Consider the following 19,819-nt stretch of genomic DNA (forward strand, 5'->3'; position numbering starts at 1 on the left):
AAACTCATCGCTGGCACACCCTGACTAAATAGCTGAGTATAACCCATGCTCCCAGGACTGTGAGATTTCACCCCATGACTCTCTTCCTCTAAAAGTTACTCCCAACAAAGTGGTAGGTTTTATTACAAACAATGGTTAAACCTAACTTACACTAAAGTTATCAGTAATTGATATAACTCTAAAGGAATGGTGGACTTTTAGGGAGTTGGAAGTAGGGTGGGGTAGGTGATGAGAGTGGTGAGGATTGACTCATCATCTACCAGTAGCAGAAAATCATGCTTAGAGAACAGCTCACACTGTACATACAGCATTTCATTTCAAAAAACAAAAACCAAGAATAGTAAGTATGGCATGGAAAACCCTTTAGGTAAAAGCAACAATTTTAAGAAGTGTGGCACATTTTTACCTACCTTAGCATTTTATGTAATTTATCAGAAGTCATACCATTCCCATTGTCGGTGAATGTCAAGCATATATGCTCATTTATCACTGTTTTGTCAATCCATATTTGTTTAGCGTTCACATCAGGATCATAAGCGTTATCTGAGAAACACAAGTTTGAAGAAATTCTGATTTTACACTTTAAAAAGAGCAATTAGTTCAGAACAATCTATAAGAAGCAATAGAAGACTATGTTTTAAGACAACTTTAAAAGCTGCAATTTTTAGCAATTCCTATGATTTAAGAACATGAAAATAAACTGCATCCTGGTATATATTAATTGACTATTACAGAATTAACACCCTCCATGTTAAAGAGACAGCAAAGACTGGTACCCAGCACACCAAAGAAGTACAAAGGAAGAAAAATCACTACACTGCAGAGATGATTAAAAGACGGACTAAGTCTGCGTGTGGTGGCTCACGCCTGTAATCCTAGCACTTTGGGAGGCTGAGGCGGGCAGATCACCTGAGGTCAGGAGTTTGAGACCAGCCTGGCCAACATGGTGAAACCCCATCTCTACTAAAAAATACAAAAATCCTCCAGGCATGGTGGCACATGCCTGTAGTCCCAGCTAATCCAGAGGCTGAGACAGGAGAATCGCTCCAGCCTGGGAGGCAGAGGATGCAGTGAGCGGAGATCGTGTCACTGCACTTTAGCCTGGGCAACACAGCAAGACTCTGTCTCAAAAAAAAAAAAAAAAAAAAAAGGCTGACCATGGTGACTCACGTCTGTAATCCCAGCACTCTGGGAGGCTGAGGTGGGTGGATCACCTGAGGTCAGGAGTTTGAGACCAGCCTGGCAGACAGGGTGAAATCCCATCTGGATTTAAAAAAAAAAAAAAAAAAAATACAAAAAATTAGCCAGGCATGGTGGCGGGTGCCTGTAATCCCAGCTACTCAGGAGGCTGAGGCAGGAGAATGGCATGAACCCAGGAGGCGGAGCTTGCAGTGAGCCGAGACCGCGCCACTGCACTCCAGCCTGAGCGACAGAGCGAGACTCCATCTCAAAAAAAAAAGAAAAGAAAAAAAGAAAAAAATCGTGACCCATAAATGCAAATCAGACCACAACCTTGCCGCTTTCTCACGTTCACTGAAATGCTGTTAAAATACAATCCTAAACCTTAAACTTCCCATTTATTGAAAGAAGCAAGAATTTATCACATACCTAACACAATACTAATCCTCCTACTGATACCAGAAAAATGAATCCATGCTGTATGTTACATATACTTTTGTGCTACTAATAAACATAATTCTGCCAGTCACTGTGGTGCACACTTGTAATCCCAGATACTCCTGAGGCTGAGGTGGGAGGATTGCCTGAGCCCAGGAGTTTGAGACCAGCCTGGACAACATGGTGAGACCTCGTCTCAGAATAAACAAACAAACTCCCCATAATTCTCACTGTTTACTTTTATAATAAGAATAAAAATATTTTCAAAATAAACACTTGAGGAACTTAGCAAAGTAAATCCTAAACACTATGAAATACTTGAGTAGTATTAAAGAGAAAGCTGAACAGTGACTAATCTGACATCCATGTGAATAGCTGTTATGCTATGTAATTTTTATCATTAATGTTATCATTCAAGGTATTTGTTTTTTTTCTTGCTTTGTCGCCTGCCCAGGCTGGAATGCAATGGCACAATCACGGCTCATTGCAGCCTCGACTTCCCAGTCTCACGTGATCCTCCCACCTCAGCCTCCTGAGTAGCTGGGACCACAGGCCTGCACCACCATACCCAGCTGATTTTTAAAGTATTTTTGTAATGACTGTATCTCACTATGTGGCCCAGACTGGTCCTGAACTCCTAGCCTCAAGTGCCTGGCCAAGACATGCTTTTTTTTTAAAAAAAGGACACTTGTACTAAGTTTTCAATAAAAGGTTTTTAAAATTATAATTGTAGGCCGGGCACGGTGGCTCACACCTGTAATCCCAGCACTTTGGGAGGTTGAGGCGGGCGGATCACGAGGTCAGGACATCAAGACCATCCTGGCTAACATGGTGAAACCCCGTCTCTACTAAAAAAATACAAAAAAATTAGCTGGGCATGGTGGCAGGCGCCTGTAGTCCCAGCTATTCAGGAGGCTGAGGCAGGAGAATAGCGTGAACCAAGGAGGTGGAGCTTGCAGTGGGCCGAGACTGCACCACTGCACTCCAGCCTGGGCGACAGAGTGTGACTCCGTCTCCAAAAAAAAAAAAAAAAAAACTACAATTGTAAGCAACAAATGGTATATGAAATGTCAAACTACATACCTATTAATTCAGCAACTGCACTGAATGGCCAGGTGTGACTAGTAGAATTTGTATGTAAAAACTTCGGGCAAAGCTGAAACAAACAAAAGGTTCATGTAAATTAATTCAGGTCTTACTTTTGAAAATAAAAACCAGTATTTTTATCCCTGTATTAAACAACATTGAGACCAAACAAAAGCGACTTAGCTGCTTGCTCCAGGATACATCTGGAAGATACAATCTAGAATATATGATTCTTGGAAGATAACATTGGGAACCAACTAAACAGCTTACTCACCAAGATTTGGTTCAAAACCCTTGCCCTCTTTATGTCTAAAATGTCATAACTGTCCAATTCCAAACAGGGACCTACCTTGCCAAGACCTACCTTAAAATGATTCAGCCAAGGCCCTAAAATCCTATAAACACCATCTCCTAATTTCTCTATTCTGAGACACAACTAAGACTTTGTCAAGGAGGCATTTTCTCCTGCGTGTATCAGGCCTAATAAACTTAACTGTGCTTGATCAATAAGTTTTTCTGGCACTGTGACTTCATTATTTACTCCAAGTTCATTATAGCTGAACTTGTAGCAGTGCAGTAGTATACATCTACAAACTCTTCAAAGAATTCAAATAAGAGTTCCAATTGTTGGCCAGGTGCGGTGGCTCATGCCTGTAATCCCACCACTCTGGGAGGCCGAGCCGGGCAGATCACGAGGCCAGGAGACTGAGATCATCCTGGCTAACACGGTGAAACCCGTCTCTACTAAAAATACAAAAAAAGTAGTTGGGCGTGGTGGCGGGCGCCTGTAGTCCCAGCTACTCGGGAGGCTGAGGCAGGAGAATGCCGTGAGCCCAGAAGGTGGAGCTTGCAGTGAGCCGAGATCATGCCACTGCACTCCAGCCTGGGCAACAGAGCGAGACTCCATCTCAAAAAAAAAAAAAAAAGAGTTCCAATGGTTAAACTAAACTAAACTTGGCCTGAGGATGCCTCCATACTCCAGTCAGTACATAAGGAACTACAACCTAACAGTATGAAAACTAACTGTACAAATTCTTCTAACTTAGGACAATTTGTACTCCAGTAACAAACAGCTGAGTCTCAGTCAATTACAGAATCCCATCTTCAGTCAATCACAGGTCACCAGCTGATTCAAATAAGGCAAAATGCCAAGCTGCAACCAATTAAACTATTTCTGTACCTCACTTTTGTTTTGTCCATAAGTATTGCCTGATCACGTTGCAGGCCAGAGTGCTTAGAACCTGTTCCGGTTCTGAAGCCTGTCTTATTTTTTTCTGAGACAGAATCACGCTCTGTCACCTAGGCTGTAGTGCAGTGGCACAATCTCGGCTGACTACAACTTCTGCCTCCTGGGTTCAAGCGATTCTCCTGCCTCAGACTCCCGAGTAGCTGGGATTACAGGTGCGCACCACCACACATGGCTAATTTTTTGTATTTTTAGTAGATAAGGAGTTTCGCCATGTTGACCAGGCTGGCCTCAAACTCCTGGCCTCAAGTGATTCACCCACTTCGGCCTCCCAAAGTGCTGGGATTACAGGTGTAAGCCACCACACCCAGCCTCTTATTTTTTTAAGAGATAGTCTCTCCCTGCTGCCCAGGCTGCAGTGCAGTAGTGCAATCATAGCTCACTGAAACCTTGAACTCCTGAGTTCAAGTGATTCTCCTCCCTCAGCCTCCTGAGTAGCTGGGACCACAGGCATGGACCACTATGCCTGGCTAATTTTATACTTTTTTGTAGAGACAGGAGTCTCACTATGTTGCCCAGGCTGGTCTCCAACTCCCAGCCTCAAGTGATCCTCCCACATCGGCCTCCCAAAGTGCTAGGATTGCAGGAGTGGGCCACTATGCCCAATGTGCCCAATTCTTGAATCATTCTTTGCTCAATAAAACTTTAACTTGTCTAAGGTTTTTCGTTTGAACACAGTGCAACAAATTTGCATTGCATCTTAATTCCCAAGGCTTTTATGTCTGATTTTACTCACAATTCATTATGGAAGAATATGCCAGTCAACCTCTTGCTATTGGGAACTCTCTAAATTCCTGAGTAGTGGTACGTATCAAATGTATAAAAACACACAAGTAGTTTTTTTGTTTGTTTGTTTTTTGGTTTTTTTTTTTTTTGAGATGGAGTCTCGTTCTGTTGCCCAGGCTGGAATGCAGTGGCGCCAATCTCGGCTCACTGCAAGCAAGCTCCGCCTCTCGGGTTTACTTACACCATTTTCCTGCCTCAGCCTCCCGAGGAGCTGGGACTACAGGCGCCCACCACCATGCCTGGCTAATTTTTTGTATTTTTAGTAAAGACGGGGTTTCACCGTGTTAGGCAGGATGGTCTCAATCTCCTGACCTCGTGATCTGCCCGCCTCGGTCTCCCAAAGTGCTGGGATTACAGGCGTGAGCCACCATGCCTGGCCAAAAACACACAAGTAGTTTTAAAAGGCAGAGCCTTAAAAATTTCAGTATGCAGAGAATTTTCATGCAATTTTTTTGTTCATTCTGAACAGATTCTCTTCTAATAAGGGGAAAAAAGGTGGAAAGCACTTTGCAGTGTGAAGAGCCCTAAAAATATGATTAGACTGTATAGATCAAGCCAACCACATCTGTAGTGCTCACGTGCTGCCACAAGGTGTCAGAAAGGTCTACTTCTCCTCTGTCCACACTTGCTTCTGGACAATTCCAAAACCTTCATTTACCATTAAGTTGAAGCACACAAGTGAGAAACAGTATCCTGAAGAAGACTGTTCAAACTGGTATAGATGCAATTCAGACTTTCTCTGGCAGACATCATATAATACAGCATACATCCATGAAATATGGAGTACAGGTAACTCAGACTTTCTAAAACACACATCACAAACAGTTCTTAATGAAACTAAATTTCCAGCTCTTCATCTTGCACAAGAAGTCTTTTCTCAAAAGTGAGCCATCAGGAAAATCTTCCTGTCCCACTTCCTCCCCTGTACAAATATCATTCTACCACTGATAAAAGAATGATATACTCCTCCCCCACTCTACATCTTAACCATGGGACATGGCCTTGGGGTGTAAAACCTCTGGCTACTGTCGACGAAAAAGAGTCAAACTTTGTAAAATATTTGAAGACATTTATTCTGAACCAAATATGAGTGACCATGGCCCATGACACAGCCCTCAGGTGGTCCTAAGAACATGTGCCTGAGGTGGTCGGGGTGCAGCCTGGTTTTATATATTTTAGGGTGGTATGAGATATCAATGAAATACATTTAAGATGTACATTGGTTTGGTTCAGAAAGGCGAGACAAGTCAAAGTGGGGACTTCCAGGCTATAGGTAAATTTAAACATTTTCTGGTTGAAGGTTGGTTGAGTTTGTCTAAGGACCTGGGATCAACAGACAGGAAATGTTTGAGTTAAGACAAGGATTGTGGAGACCAAAGTTTTACTATGCAGAGGAAGCTCTTAGCTAGCAAGCATAAGACAGAAGAGGCTGTAAAATGTTTTCTTATGAGACTGAAAAGGGTGCCTGACTCTTAATTGATTATCTCCTGGATCTGGAAAGAAAAAAACAAAGGGAATGGCCGGGTGCGGTGGCTCAGGACGGGTCTGGTGGCTCACACCAGTAATCCCAGCGCTTTGGGAGGCCAAGGCTGGTGGATCACCCAAGGTCAGCAGTTCGAGACCAGCCTGACCAACATGATGAAACCCCATCTTTACTGAAAATATAAAATTAGCTAGGCCTGGTGGCTCATGTCTGTAATCTCACCTACTTGGGAGGTTGAGGCAGGAGAATTGCTTGAACCCAGGAGGCGGAGGTTACAGTGAGCTGAGATCAGGTCATTGCACTCTAGTCTGGGCAACAAGAGTGAAACTCCATCTCAAAAACAAAACAAAACAAAAAAAACAAAAAAAAAAGGGAAAAGAGGATTCTCGACACAATGTACATTTTTTTCACAAGAGACAAACTTTGCAAGGCAATTTCAAGATATGACAAGGAAATCTATTTAGAATTATTTTTATTTCTTTCCTTGTTATGTGATGTTATGCCAGAGAGGTATAATAAAGCAGGTCTGACCCCAACTTCCTGTCATGGCCTGAACTAGTCTTTCAGATTAAATGTTAAGAGTGCCCTGGCTGAGAAGGATGTCCATTCAGATGGTTGAAAGAGGCTTAGAATTTTATTTTTGGTTTATACTACCAAAACAAGGAGAAAATTATTAGTCAACTACTATAAACCCTTAGAACCTCCTGTACTTCTGACAGACCAACCATAAATTGGGCATTCACATGATTCCCCTTTTTATGTTTGATAATGTGCTATAATAATGCTCACAAAACCCAAAAAAACACTGATTCATTGTAAGCAAGCCTGTCCAACCCTCAGCCCGTGGGATGCACGTGGCCCAGGACAGCTTTGAATGCAGCCCAACACAAATTTGTAAACTTTCTTCTTTTTTTTTGAGATGGAGTCTCGCTCCGTTGCCCAGTGCAATGGCACGATCTCAGCTCACTGCAACCTCTGCCTCCCGGGTTCAAGCGATTCTCCTGCCACAGTTTCCCAAGTAACTGAGATTACAGGCAACTGCCACCACGCCCAGCTAATTTTTTCGTATTTTTGGTAGAGACGTGATTTCACCATGCTGGCCAGGCTGGTCTCGAACTGCCGACCTCAGGCGATCCGCCCACCTCCGCCTCCCAAAGTGCTGGGATTACAGGCATGAGCCACCCTGCCCGGCCTGTAGACTTTCTTAAAACGTTATGAAGTTTCTTTCGTGATTTTTTTGTTGTTGTTGTAGCTCATCAGCTATTGTTATCATTTTTTTTTTTTTACCTCATCAGCTATCGTTAGCATATTTTATGTATGTGTGGTCCAAGACAATTCTTCTTCCAGTGTTGCCCAGGGAAGCTAAAAGATACAATGTAAAGGATATTACAGCCTGGGCCCAGTGGCTCACACCTGTAATCCCAGCACTTTGGGAGGCTGAGGTGGGCGGATCACCTGAGGTCAGGAGTACAAGACCAGCCTTGTTGACATGGTGAAACCCTGTCTCTATTGAAAATACAAAAAACTAGCCAGGCGCGGTGGCTCATGCCTGTAATTCCACCACTTTGGGAGGGTGAGTAGGTCACCTGAAGTTAGGAGTTCAAGACCAGACTGGCCAACATGGCGAAACCTCGTCTCTACTAAAAATACAAAAAATAGCCAGGTGTGGTGGTGCGTGCCTGTGTCCCAGCCACTGGGGAGGCTGAAGCAGGAGAATCACTTGAACCCAGTAGGTGGAGGCTGCGATGGGCTGAGATCGCACCACTGCACTCCAGCCTGGGCGACAGAGGGAGCATAAACTCAGGTGTGGTTAAAAAAAAAGGGGGGGTGCTTATTATTATAAATAACAAAAGATGTTCCACCCATGGTTATCAGGAAATACCAAAGATTTCAGGAGCTCCAGTGCCAAGAACCAGGACAAAGAACAAATATACATTTTTGATCATATCAAATGTATGTAAATGTGAAATAAAAAATATAGGACAGCTGGGCGTGGTGGCGCACGCTTATAATCCCAGGACTTTGGGAGGCCGAGGCAGGTGGATCACTTGACGTCAGGTGTTTGAGACCAGCCTGGCCAACATGGTGAAACCCCATCTCTACTAAAAATACAAAAATTAGCTAGGCCTGGTGGCACACACCTGTAATCCCAGCTACTTGGGTGGCTGAGGCATGGCAATCACTTGAACCCAGGAGGCGGAGGCTGCAGTGAGCCAAGATCATGCCACTGCACTCCAGACTGGGCAAAGACCAAGACTCTGTCTCAGAAAAAAAAAAAAAAAAGGAGGCCACTGTTTTGGACTAATCTCCTGCTCTAGGCCTCCAAAAACAGACTAAAAATCAAAATGGAGTCACCCATGCTAAAATTTCAGTCACCAAACTGAAAGTAAGTTGTTATCTGACCTTCAGAGAAATCAAGGGAGATAACAGCCAATTTACCAAACAGGCCAGTTTCAGTCATCAACTGGTATGATAAATAAGTTCCCTCCATTTTGTTGTTTTACAACAAAAAGTAACCTGATGTCAGTCAGTTATTTATCTATTGTTTTTAACTTTGAAATGACATATCTGCTTTTTGTTCTTTGTTTCTGCTTTCTTTCAGCCTTTTTCTGTTTACAAAGCCAACCTCCTCTGTTCAGTTCACTGGAACACTTATTGTATTTTATGGAAGAAGTGTTGCCCAATTCTAGAATAGGAAATAAAGGCCAAGCACAGTGGTTCACTCCTGTAATCCCAGCACTTTGGGAGGCTGAGGTGGGCAGAACACTTGAAGTTAGGAGATGAGCCTGGCCAAGATGGCAAAACTCCATCTCTACCAAAAGCCAAAAAAATTAGCCAGGCGTGGTGATGAGCGCCTGTAATCCCAGCTACTCAGGAGGCTGTGGCAGGAGAATTGCTTGAACACAGGAGGAAGAGGTTGCAGTGAGTGAGAGATCTCACCACTGCACTCCAGCCTGGGAGTCTCTGTCTCAAAAAAAAAGAAAACGAAATAAAGCCAATTAAGATCTTTAAATTTGAGGCCGGGTGCGCTGGCCACTTTGGGAGGCTGAGGTGGGCGGATCACCTGAGGTCAGGAGTTCAAGACCAGCCTGGGCAACATGGCAAAACCCGTCTCTACTAAAAATACAAAAATTAGCCGGGCATGGTGGCAGGTGCCTGTAATCCCAGCTACTCGGGAGGCTGAGGCACAAGAATCGCTTAAACCTGGGAAGCAGAGGTTGCAGTCAGCTGAGATCGCGCCAATGCACTCCAGCCTAGGCAACAGAGCGAGACTCGGTCTCAAAAAAAAAAAAAAAAAAAAAAAAAAAAACTTTAAATTTATAATGTTGTCTTCTGACATACAATAAAATATTCACCTTAAGCAAAGAAAGAAATCCTAACGCACACTACAACATGGATGAACCGTGAAGACATTAATGAAATAAGGCAGTCACAAGTCAAATATTGTATAATTCCACTGATATGAGTATAGCAGTCTCCCTTTATCCTCAGAGAATGCATCTCAAGACCTTCAGTGGATTCCTAAAACTGCAAATGGTACCAAACCATATATATGCTATGATTTTTTCCTATACAAACGTATGATAAAGTTCAACTTACAAATAAGGCACAGTAAGAAATAAACATTATTTATTTATATAGAGATGGAGTCTTGCTCTGTTGTCCAGGCTGGAGTGCGGTGATGTGGCTCACCGCAACCTTCACCTTCAGGTTCAAGTGATTCTCCTGCCTCAGCCTCCGGGGTAGCTGGGACCACGGTTGTGTGCCACCATGCCCAGCTAATTTGTTGGATTTTTGGTAAAGATGGGGTTTCACCATGTTGGCCAGGCTGGTCTCAAACTCCTGATCTCAAGTGATCTGCCCGCCTTAGCCTCCCAAAGTGCTGGGATTACAGGCATAAGCCACCAAGCCTGGCCAAATTAACAATAATTTTTTTTTTTTTTTTTTTTTTTTTTTTTTTTTGGAGAATAAGTTTCGCTCTTGTTGCCCAGGCTAGAGTGCAATGGTGCGATCTCAGCTCGCTGCAACCTCCACCTCCCGGGTTCAGGCGATTCTCCCGCCTCAGCCTCCCAAGTAGCTGGGATTACAGGCACCCGCCACCATGCCCAAATAATTTTTGTATTTTTAGTAGAGACTGCATTTCACCAGGTTGGCCAGGCTGGTCTCGAACTCCTGACCTCAAGTGATCCCCCTGCATTGGCCTCCCAAAGTGCTGATGCGTGCGCCACTGCGCCCAAATTAACAATAATTTAATAATAAAATAGAATGATACAACGACAGAGAATCTGACACCCCACAGCTACTAAGTGACTAATAGGTTGGCAGCATATATCCACAGTGTGGACACACTGGACAAAGGGATGATTCACATTCCAGGTGCTACTCATATGGGGGCAGTTTAGAATTTATGAACTATTTCTACAATTTTCCATTTAATACTTTCAGACCATGGTTGACCTTGGGTAATTAAAACTGAAGAAAGCAAAACTGCAGATAAGGGGGGACTACTGTAGTCAATTCCTAGACAGAAAGTAGAATGGTGTTTGTCAGGTGCTGGGTACAGGGTTTTAGTTTCCCAACAAGAAGAGTTCTGGAGACTGGTTATTACACAACAGTGTGAATGTACTTAGCACTACTGAATCGAAACTTTAAAATGGTTAGCATAAATTGTTTGCTACATGTGTTTTATTACAATAATAAATAATCAAACAGCAAGTTAGCAAACTGAACAATGTGATACGCCTTTCTCCCTTTCATGCCAACTTCCAAGAGCTAGCAGCCAGAATTATGCCATGGCAGGAGACCAGATGTAGAATGCCTCCTTGGGAAGCTGATTTCTCGAAGTTCTATTTGGTTCTTTAACAATTCCGCCTGGCCTTTCTGGATAGCATCTTGTTTTTGTTGCTCTCATTTTTTAAAATTACTTTTTAAAATTTTCAGTTCTTAAAAATATACTTATCTTATGGTCCAACAGTTCCCATTTTTTATGGTCTACAAATACCTAGAGCACCCCCAACAAAATGACTCCTTCCTATGTGATCACCCAACAGTGAAGCCCACCAAAGGACTAGCTCTATTCACGTATGAAAATCTTCCAGTCAGCTTTTAGTGTCTCACTTAAAAATGTGAGAAGGCTGCCAGGCGCAGTGGCTCACGCCTGTAATCCCAGCACTTTGGGAGGCCGAGGTGGGTGCATCACTTGAGGTCAGGAGTTCAAGACCAGCCAGGCCAACATGGTAAAACACCATCTCTATTAAAAATACAAAAAATTAGCCAGGCATGGTGGTGCATGCCTGTAATCCCAGCTACTTGGAAGGCTGAGGCAGGAGAACTGCTTGAACCTGGGAGGCGGAGATTGCAGTGAGCTGAGATCATGCCACTGCACTCCAGCCTGGGCAACAAGCGTGAAACTCCAGCTCAAAAAAAAAAAAAAGTGAGAAGGCTGTTTCGAGACATTTGAAAGTGTTTAAAATTAGAAACCAAAAACAATACACAGTAAAAGAAACATGAAGAAAACAGAGATAATGCAGTGAGCAAAACAAAACTTCAAAAATACTACGGTTAGGCCGGGCATGGTGGCTCACGCCTGTAATCCCAGCACTTTGAGAGGCCGAGGCAGGCAGATCACAAGGTCAGGAGATCGAGACCATCCTGGCTAACACAGTGAAACCCTGTCTCTACTAAAAATACAAAAAATTAGCCAGGCGACGTGGCAGGTGCTTGTAGTCCCAGCTACTCGGGAGGCTTAGGCAGGAGAATGGCGTGAACCTGGGAGGTGGAGCTTGCAGTGAGCCGAGATCGCGCCACTGCACTCCAGCCTGGATGACAGAGCGAGAAGACTCCATCTCAAAAGAAAAAAAAAAAAAAATACTACGGTTAATGTATCTAGCAATAAGAATGAACATTTTGTCCAGGGAGAATTCAGGAAGACATTTAAAAACTAAGACGTTAGGCCGGGCGCGGTGGCTCACGCTTGTAATCCCAGCACTTTGGGAGGCCGAGGCGGGCGGATCATGAGGTCAGGAGATCGAGACCACGGTGAAACCCCGTCTCTACTAAAAATACAAAAAAATTAGCCGGGCGTGGTGGCAGGCGCCTGTAGTCCCAGCTACTCGGAGAGGCTGAGGCAGGAGAATGGCGTGAACCCGGGAGGCGGAGCTTGCAGTGAGCCGAGATTGCGCCACTGCACTCCAGCCTGGGCGACAGAGAAAAAAAAAAAAAAAAAAAAAACTAAGACATTGCTTGTAACAATTAAAACTATGGTGGCCGGGCTTGGTGGCTCATGCCTGTCATCCCAGCACTTTGGGAGGCCGGGGCGGGCAGATCACCTGAGGTCGGGAGTTCAAGACTAGCCTGACCAACATGGAGAAACCCCATCTCTACTAAAAATACAAAATCAGCCGGACGTGGTGGCGCATGCCTGCAATCCCAGCTACTCGGGAGGCTGAGGCAGGAGAATCGCCTGAACCGGGGAGGCAGTGGTTGCGGTGAGCCGAGATCGCACCCTTGTTCTCCAGTCTGGGCAACAAGAGCGAAACTCCGTCTCTAAAAAAATAAATAAATAAATAAAAATAAAACACTGTGGTAAGAGCAAGGTAGGAGATAAGTGAAGGAAATCTCCCAAGAGGAAAAACAATAAGACAGTAAATAAAAAAGAGAAAAATGGTGCAAAGAAAATTGTCAAAATAAATAAGAACATTTTCCAGATGTTAAGGACTTGAGCTTCCAGCCTAAGTGCCCAATAAAATGCAGAGGCTCTATTAAACAATAAAGCACGTCTTTAAAATTCGGAAAGAATTTCCAATCCAGAATTCAAATCCAGCCAAATTATAATTAAAGAAAGAGCAACAGTAGCATGAATGTATTTTCAAGAAATGACAAAATTTTTTTCTTCCCGTAAACCCTTTTCTCAGGAAGCTACACTTGTTTCTGGAAGTGGTGTTATTGTTAGTGGTGGATATTCTCCACCACTAACAATAACCAAAACAGCAAACATTATTGTGCACCTACAGCACGCACAGCCCTTTTATTTATCTACCTGCTCATGTAATTTTTAAAACAACACTTTGAGGTGTGTAAGATTATTATTGCCATCATTCCGATTGGAAACTTTGGCACAAAGAGGTTAAATGACTTGGCCAAGGACATACATCTGGTTATGAGTCAGGATTTGAACCCGAGAGAGTAGGCTTCAGAATGTCAGTCACTAAGCTACATACCAGACAGAAGGATATGTGAGATGGAGACACATGAAAAGAGGAAGGAAATTTCCAGACAGATATTAAAGGGAAGTCCCCAAACTACGACTGAGCCGATGACTCCCAACTGACTTCCAAATGACAAACACACTGGGTGTGTCTGAATCCATCTGGAAAAGAGCTCCCAGTTCTCTGGATGTCCGGATGATCAGTACAGAGAAAAACCAAGAAAACAAAATATAAATCAATTAACTTCAGGGAAAAGGTTTGTATAGGAAAGAAAATGCAATCATACTACACTGGTTAGCTCATTTGTAAGAGTAATACCAAACCATATAGTAATTCAACCAAAAAAAGTGAAAAAAGCATTGACGTATGGGAGGTGGTGAAGAGTGTGCATGAGCTAAATCCACAGCAGGATTTCTGAAAAAAAATCAACAATAAAAACCAAAGTATAGGCATTTCATTTCACTAGAATTACAGGGGTAAAAAGCAGAAAATTTAAAAACTTTTTGTCACTCTGCATTTCATCCTGGGATCTCCGACCTCCTAAATGAGTGTTTAAAATGTGTATACATTGGGCCGGGCACAGTGGCTCAGGCCTGTAATCGCAGTGCTTTAGGAGGCCAAGGCGGGAGGATCACCTGAGGTCGGGAATTTGAGACCAGCCTGGCCAACATGGTGAAATTCTATACATACTAAAAATACCAAAATTAGCCGGGTGTGGTGGCCCACGGGCGTAAACCCAGCTACTCGGGAGGCTAAGGCAGAAGTGCTTGAATCCGGGAGGTGGAAGCTGCAGTGAACCGAGATCGTGCCACTGCACTCCAGCCTGGAGACTGAGTGAAACTCTACCTCAAAAAAAAATAAAATAAAATAAAAAAGTGTACACACTAAGGGTTCACCCTTTGTGCCTTAAAATGTAGGACTTTTGACAAATGCATAAGCTCAGTAATTTTCATCTCTATTAACGCATGCATTTGAGAACTATAAGCAAATAATGTTTCTGGCTATATTCCAATAAAATTTTATGGAAACTGAAATTTGTATTTCGCACTAAACCTTTTTTTCTCAACCATTTACAAATGTATAAATCACTCTTAGCCTTCAGGCCATACAAAAACAAGTGCTGGGCTGGATTTGGCCCATGAGCTGTACGTAGTTTGCCAACTCCTGACCTAAAGCAAAAGCAAAGAGGCTGCAGATGGAAGATTTCTGTCAGTAAGGTTCCCAACAGCCCATATTACCCACAAAACAAAGACCCAGCACATGGACAGCAGCTACACCCAGAGTGCCCGCTAACAATGCTGGTCTCTACACACTGACCGTTAGCTCTGCTTCCTTTCTCCCCTCAATCTTGAAGAGCCAGAGTCTACAAGGGCCCGGGGGCCGGGAAGGGAGAAGAGAATCAAAGGACAGAAACAGGAAATCAACTCACTCCGTTTCTCCACTACAGGTTTCTGGGCCTAAACAAGACTCAACCTCGAGAGGGGAAGGAGAGAGAAGTGGGAAAAGGAGATAGGGGAAAGAAAGGGGGAAAAGGGAGGGAGAGAGAATAGAGATTTTAAACTAGGTAAAGCCAGACTTTACAATACCTTAAGCTAATGGGAAAGCGTTAGTCAACCCAGATTCACACAAGTGGGGAATAATTAATGTTTACAGTCAGTGGTTAAAAAAAAAAGAAAAAGAAAAAAAGAATAAAATTGTCCTCTATATTCAAACTACCAAAGCCTAGCTCACTCAATAAGCCAGTTACATAACCAAAGATGGACCTTTATCCAGAATACGTAAAGAACTCTTACAAATCAATAAAGATCCTCCCAAAAGAAAAATAGAAAATGGTCAAAGGATATGAATAGGCGATTCAAAAAAAACAAAACAAAAAACCACATGCGAAGAGCTCAACAACACAAATGGTCAAGGAAATGCAAGTAAAAGCAAATATCATTTCACAAATATCGGACTAGAAAAAATTTAAAGTCCGTCAAAACCAGGTGTTAAAATCTGCCTAAACGAATGAAAGAAGTCCCAGAGCAATGCACAAATTATTCACTACATGTTTGTACCCCAAGCAGTCACTACCCATTCGAATGTTAAAATTAGTGGCATTAGGGCAGTCATTCTTTGGCAAGAGTCAACAACCTCCAGAAAAGAGGAACATTTCAGCATAACATCAACTGCGCTCACAAGGAAGAAAAGTTTTTTAGGATAATCAGGTGGGGAAGCCACGCCCACATTTCCTGGACGTGAGATTTCAAGTTATCTTGTGTGACCGCTCCCTACGATTTAAGATACACGAAATGTTCACAGGGTTTCCAAGAACTCGAAACGCCCCAAAACAGACGCAACGCGGGATAACGAGAGCTCAAGCTCAGCGATCTAGGGTCTGGGCCCCAGGGCTTCCACTGCCAAGGAAGCTGCGGCCACTGACAGACATCAAGCACACTCCTCCCGACTGCACTCGCCCGCAGGCAGGCCCGGAGCCCCGTCACCACCCCCGGAACGTCGAGGCCGCCAGCGTATCTGGACGCGGAACCCGCTTCTCTCCCACCACTACACCCAGCAGACAGAAGAGGGTCAGGGGCCCCGCAGCCCCGGGAGCAGACCGATCTCCCGCCGAGGCCTCGCCCGCGGACGACAGCTGCGGGGAGACTAGAAGGGAGCTGGGAGGAGGAGCCGCGACCCTGGCCCGCCCCGAAGCGAAACAGAAACACAATGCAGAGGCGACGGAACGCAGCCCGGCCCGCGCCGCCCCAGCCCGGCCCGCAGCCGAGCCGTTCCACCGACGGGAGCGAGATGGCCGCCCCCTCCCCGGGCCCCGCCGCAGCCCCTGCCGCCGCGTGGGCCCCACAAGCCGCCACCGCCCACTGCCGGCCCCCCCTCGCTTGCCCGCCTGCCCGCCCTCCTGGGACACGGCCCGCTCCACCCCTCGCGGCTGCTCACCGCGCTGAGGCGTATCCCGCGGGGTGATTGCGCCGCCATCTTGAGCGAGCTACAAAGCCAGGACCGGCCTCCGCCGCAACCCGACTGGGAGGCGGCGGAACGACTGTGGAACCCTGTGGGCACTGCCCACTTCCGGGGAGGGGAGTGCGTCTGGCCCCTCCCGCCCACTTCCGCCTCCAGGCAATGTCGAATTGGGAGCTTGGGGAAGGTGAATTGCCTGGTTGGTTAAAGCAGGGTACACTGGGAGCTGAGCTTCGAGAGCAGGGCCCTGCGGGCTTAGGGCGCATGCGCAAGGCGCGGCGGGCCTGTACCCTTCTCGACACCCAGCTGGACCTCGAGACTCGGGGATCTAGAGTTTGAAGCCTGGCGCGAGATGTGGTATAACCGAGACAGGTGAACTCCAGTCACTTGACCTGGTCGGATGTGAATTGCGCAGAAAAAAGCCATTCCATATCCACCAGTGTCGACGTGAAACCTTAACGAAATAAAGACGGAAATTAATGTAGACTGGATTTGCCCTGAAAATTATCAATCTAACTCATGATTAAAAAAAAAAAAAGAGTTCTAGGGTCGGGCGCGGTGGCTCACGCCTGTAATCCCAGCACTTTGGGAGGCCGAGGCGGGTGGATCACCTGACGTCGGGAGTTCGAGACCAGCCTGACCAACATAGAGAAACCTCATCTCTACTAAAACTACAAAATTAGCCGGGAGTGGTGGTGCATGCCTGTATTCCCAGCTACTCGGGAGGCTGAAGCAGGAGAATGCTTGAACCCAGGAGGCGGAGGTTGCAATGAGCCGAGATTGCGCCATTGTACTCCAGCCTGGGCAACAAGAGTGAAACTCCGTCTATGGCCGGGCACGGTGGCTCACGCCTGTAATCCCAGCACTTTGGGAGGCCGAGGCAGGTGGATCACGAGGTCAGGAGATCGAGATCATCCTGGCTAACACGGTGAAACCCCATCTCCACTAAAAATACAAAAAATTCTCCGGGCGTGGTGGCGGGCTACTCTGGAGGCTGAGGCAGGAGAATGGCGTGAGCCCGGGAGGCGGAGCTTGCAGTGAGTGGCGATTGCGCCACTGCACTCCAGCCTGGGCGACAGAGCGAGACTCCGTCTCAAAAAAAAAAAAAAAAAGATGGATTAAAGACTTAAATGCAACACCTAAAACCATAAAAACCCTAGAAGAAAACCTAGGCAATACCATTCAGGACATAGGCATAGGCAAAGAATTCATGACTAAAACACCAAAAGCAATGGCAACAAAAGTCAAAATTGACAAATGTAATTAAACTAAAGAGCTTCTGCACAGCAAAAGAAACTATCATCAGAGTGAACAGGCAACCTACAGAATGGGAGAAAAGTTTTGCAATCTATCCATCTGACAAAAAGCTAATATCCAGAATCTACAAAGAACTTAAACAAATTTACAAGAAAAAAAAAACCATCGAAAAGTGGGTGAAGGATATGAACAGAAACTTCTCAAAAGAAGACATTTATGCGGCCAACAAACATATGAAAAAAGCTCATCATCACCAGTTATTAGAGAAATGCAAATCAAAACCACAATGAGATACCATATCATGCCAGTTAGAATGGCAATCATTAAAAAGTCTGGAAACGAGATGCTAGAGAGGATGTGGAAAATAGGGAATGCTTTTACACTGTTGGTGAGAGTGTAAATTAGTTCAACCATCGTGGAAGACATTGTGGTGATTCCTCAAAGATCTAGAACCAGAAATACCATTTGACCCAGCAATCCCATTACTGGGTATTATATACCCAAGGGATTATACATTATTCTACTATAAAGACACATGCATACATATGTTTATTGCAGTGCTGTTCACAATAGTAAAGACTTGAAACCAACCCAAATGCCCATCAATGATAGACTGGATAAAGAAAATGTGGTACATATACATCATGGAATACTATGCAGCCGTAAAAAAGGATGAGTTCATGTCCTTTGCAGGGACATGGACAAAGCTGGAAACCATCATTCTCAGCAAACTAACACAGGAACAGAAAACCAAACACCGCATGTTCTCACTCATAAGTGGGCGTTGAATAATGAGAACACTTGGACACAGGGAGGGGGACATCACACACCAGGGCCTATCAGGGGGTGGGGGCTAGAGGAGGAATAGCATTAGGAGAAATACCTAATGTAGATGACAGGTTGATGCGTGCAGCAAGCCACCATGGCACATGTATACCTATGTAACAAACCTACATGTTCTGCACATGTATCCCAGAACGTATATTTAAAAAAAAAAAAAAAAAAAAAAAACAGCAAGATGGCACCTATACCAATGAATGAGAACCACCAGACTGTAGCTAGGACTCAGGGAGCAGGAGCAGTCTGGCCCACTCGGATCCTGAAAAGTAAACCAACCAGCGTGCCTTTCCAGGACAAAGCCCCACATGGGGTGAAAATACTGGGAAGAAAACCAACTGAGCAGCAGGGAATCAATATGGTCAAAGGAAAAACGACGTCTATAAATGTCAGGAAAACTAATTTAATATAAAAATGAGGTATGGGCTGGGTGAGGTGGCTCACGCTTGTAATCCCAGCAGTTTGGGAGGCCAAGGCGGGTGGATCATGAGGTCAGGAGTTCGAGACCAGCCTGGCCAACATGGTGAAACCCTATCTCTACTAAAAATACAAAAATTAGCCAGGCGTGGCTGGGCGCGGTGGCTCACGCCTGTAATTCCAGCACTGTGGGACACTGAGGCGGGTGGATCACGAGGTCAGGAGATCGAGACCACCCTGGCTAACACGGTGAAACCCCGTCTCTACTAATAATACAAAAAAGTAGCCGGGTATGGTGGTGGGCGCCTGTAGTCCCAGCTACTCAGGAGGCTGAGGCAGGAGAATGGCATGAACCCGGGAGGCAGAGCTTGCAGTGAGCCGAGATCACGCCACTGGACTCCAGCCTGGGCGACAGAGTGAGACTCTGTCTCAAAAAAAAAAAAACAAAACACAACAACAACAACAAAAAATTAGCCAGGCGTGGTGGTGGACACCTGTAATCCCAGCTACTCGGGAGGCTGAGGCAAGAGAATCGCTTGAACCCGGGAGGCAGCGGTTGCAGTGAGCCGAAGATGGCGTCATTGCACTCCAACCTGGGCAACAGAGCAAGACTGACTAAAAAAATAATAATAAAAAATAAAAATAAGGTATGATTTCTTTGTTCATTCTCCACTTCCACTGCTCTATGTGACTACTCTTTAAAGAAAATGAACTATATGGCCAGGTGCCATAATACATGTCTGTAATCCCAGCACTTTGGGAGGCTGAGGTGGGAGGATTGCTTTAAGTCTGGGAGTTCAAGATCCACCTAGGTAACAAAGCAAGACCCTCCTCTTTGCCAAAAATTTAAAAAAAAAAAAAAAAATGGCCTGGCACAGTGGCTCACGCCTGTAATCCCAGCACTCTGGGAGGCCAAGGCAGGCGGAT

At 44.9% G+C, this 19,819-nt stretch overlaps 1 protein-coding gene across 2 annotated transcripts in view; it reads right to left on the reverse strand.

Moving 5' to 3' along the window:
* Positions 1-16,467, reverse strand: part of MORC3 (MORC family CW-type zinc finger 3) — a 55,195-nt gene extending 38,728 nt beyond the window's left edge. Inside the window, exons 1-3 of one of the 2 annotated variants that reach the window (XM_032174370.2) lie at positions 16,361-16,467; positions 2,701-2,773; positions 411-543 (exon numbers count right to left, since the gene is read on the reverse strand). In XM_032174370.2, coding sequence (XP_032030261.1) covers positions 411-543; positions 2,701-2,773; positions 16,361-16,399 — 245 coding nt within the window. In that variant the 5' untranslated portion in view covers positions 16,400-16,467. The remainder of the gene's footprint in view (positions 1-410; positions 544-2,700; positions 2,774-16,360) is intronic. The other variant, XM_032174371.2, reaches the window with a different exon arrangement.
* Between the last annotated feature and the right edge of the window lie 3,352 nt (positions 16,468-19,819).

The sequence above is a fragment of the Hylobates moloch genome, unplaced genomic scaffold (assembly GCF_009828535.3).
Source record: "Hylobates moloch isolate HMO894 unplaced genomic scaffold, HMol_V3 SCAFFOLD_14, whole genome shotgun sequence".
NCBI classification, from domain to species: Eukaryota; Metazoa; Chordata; class Mammalia; order Primates; family Hylobatidae; genus Hylobates; species Hylobates moloch.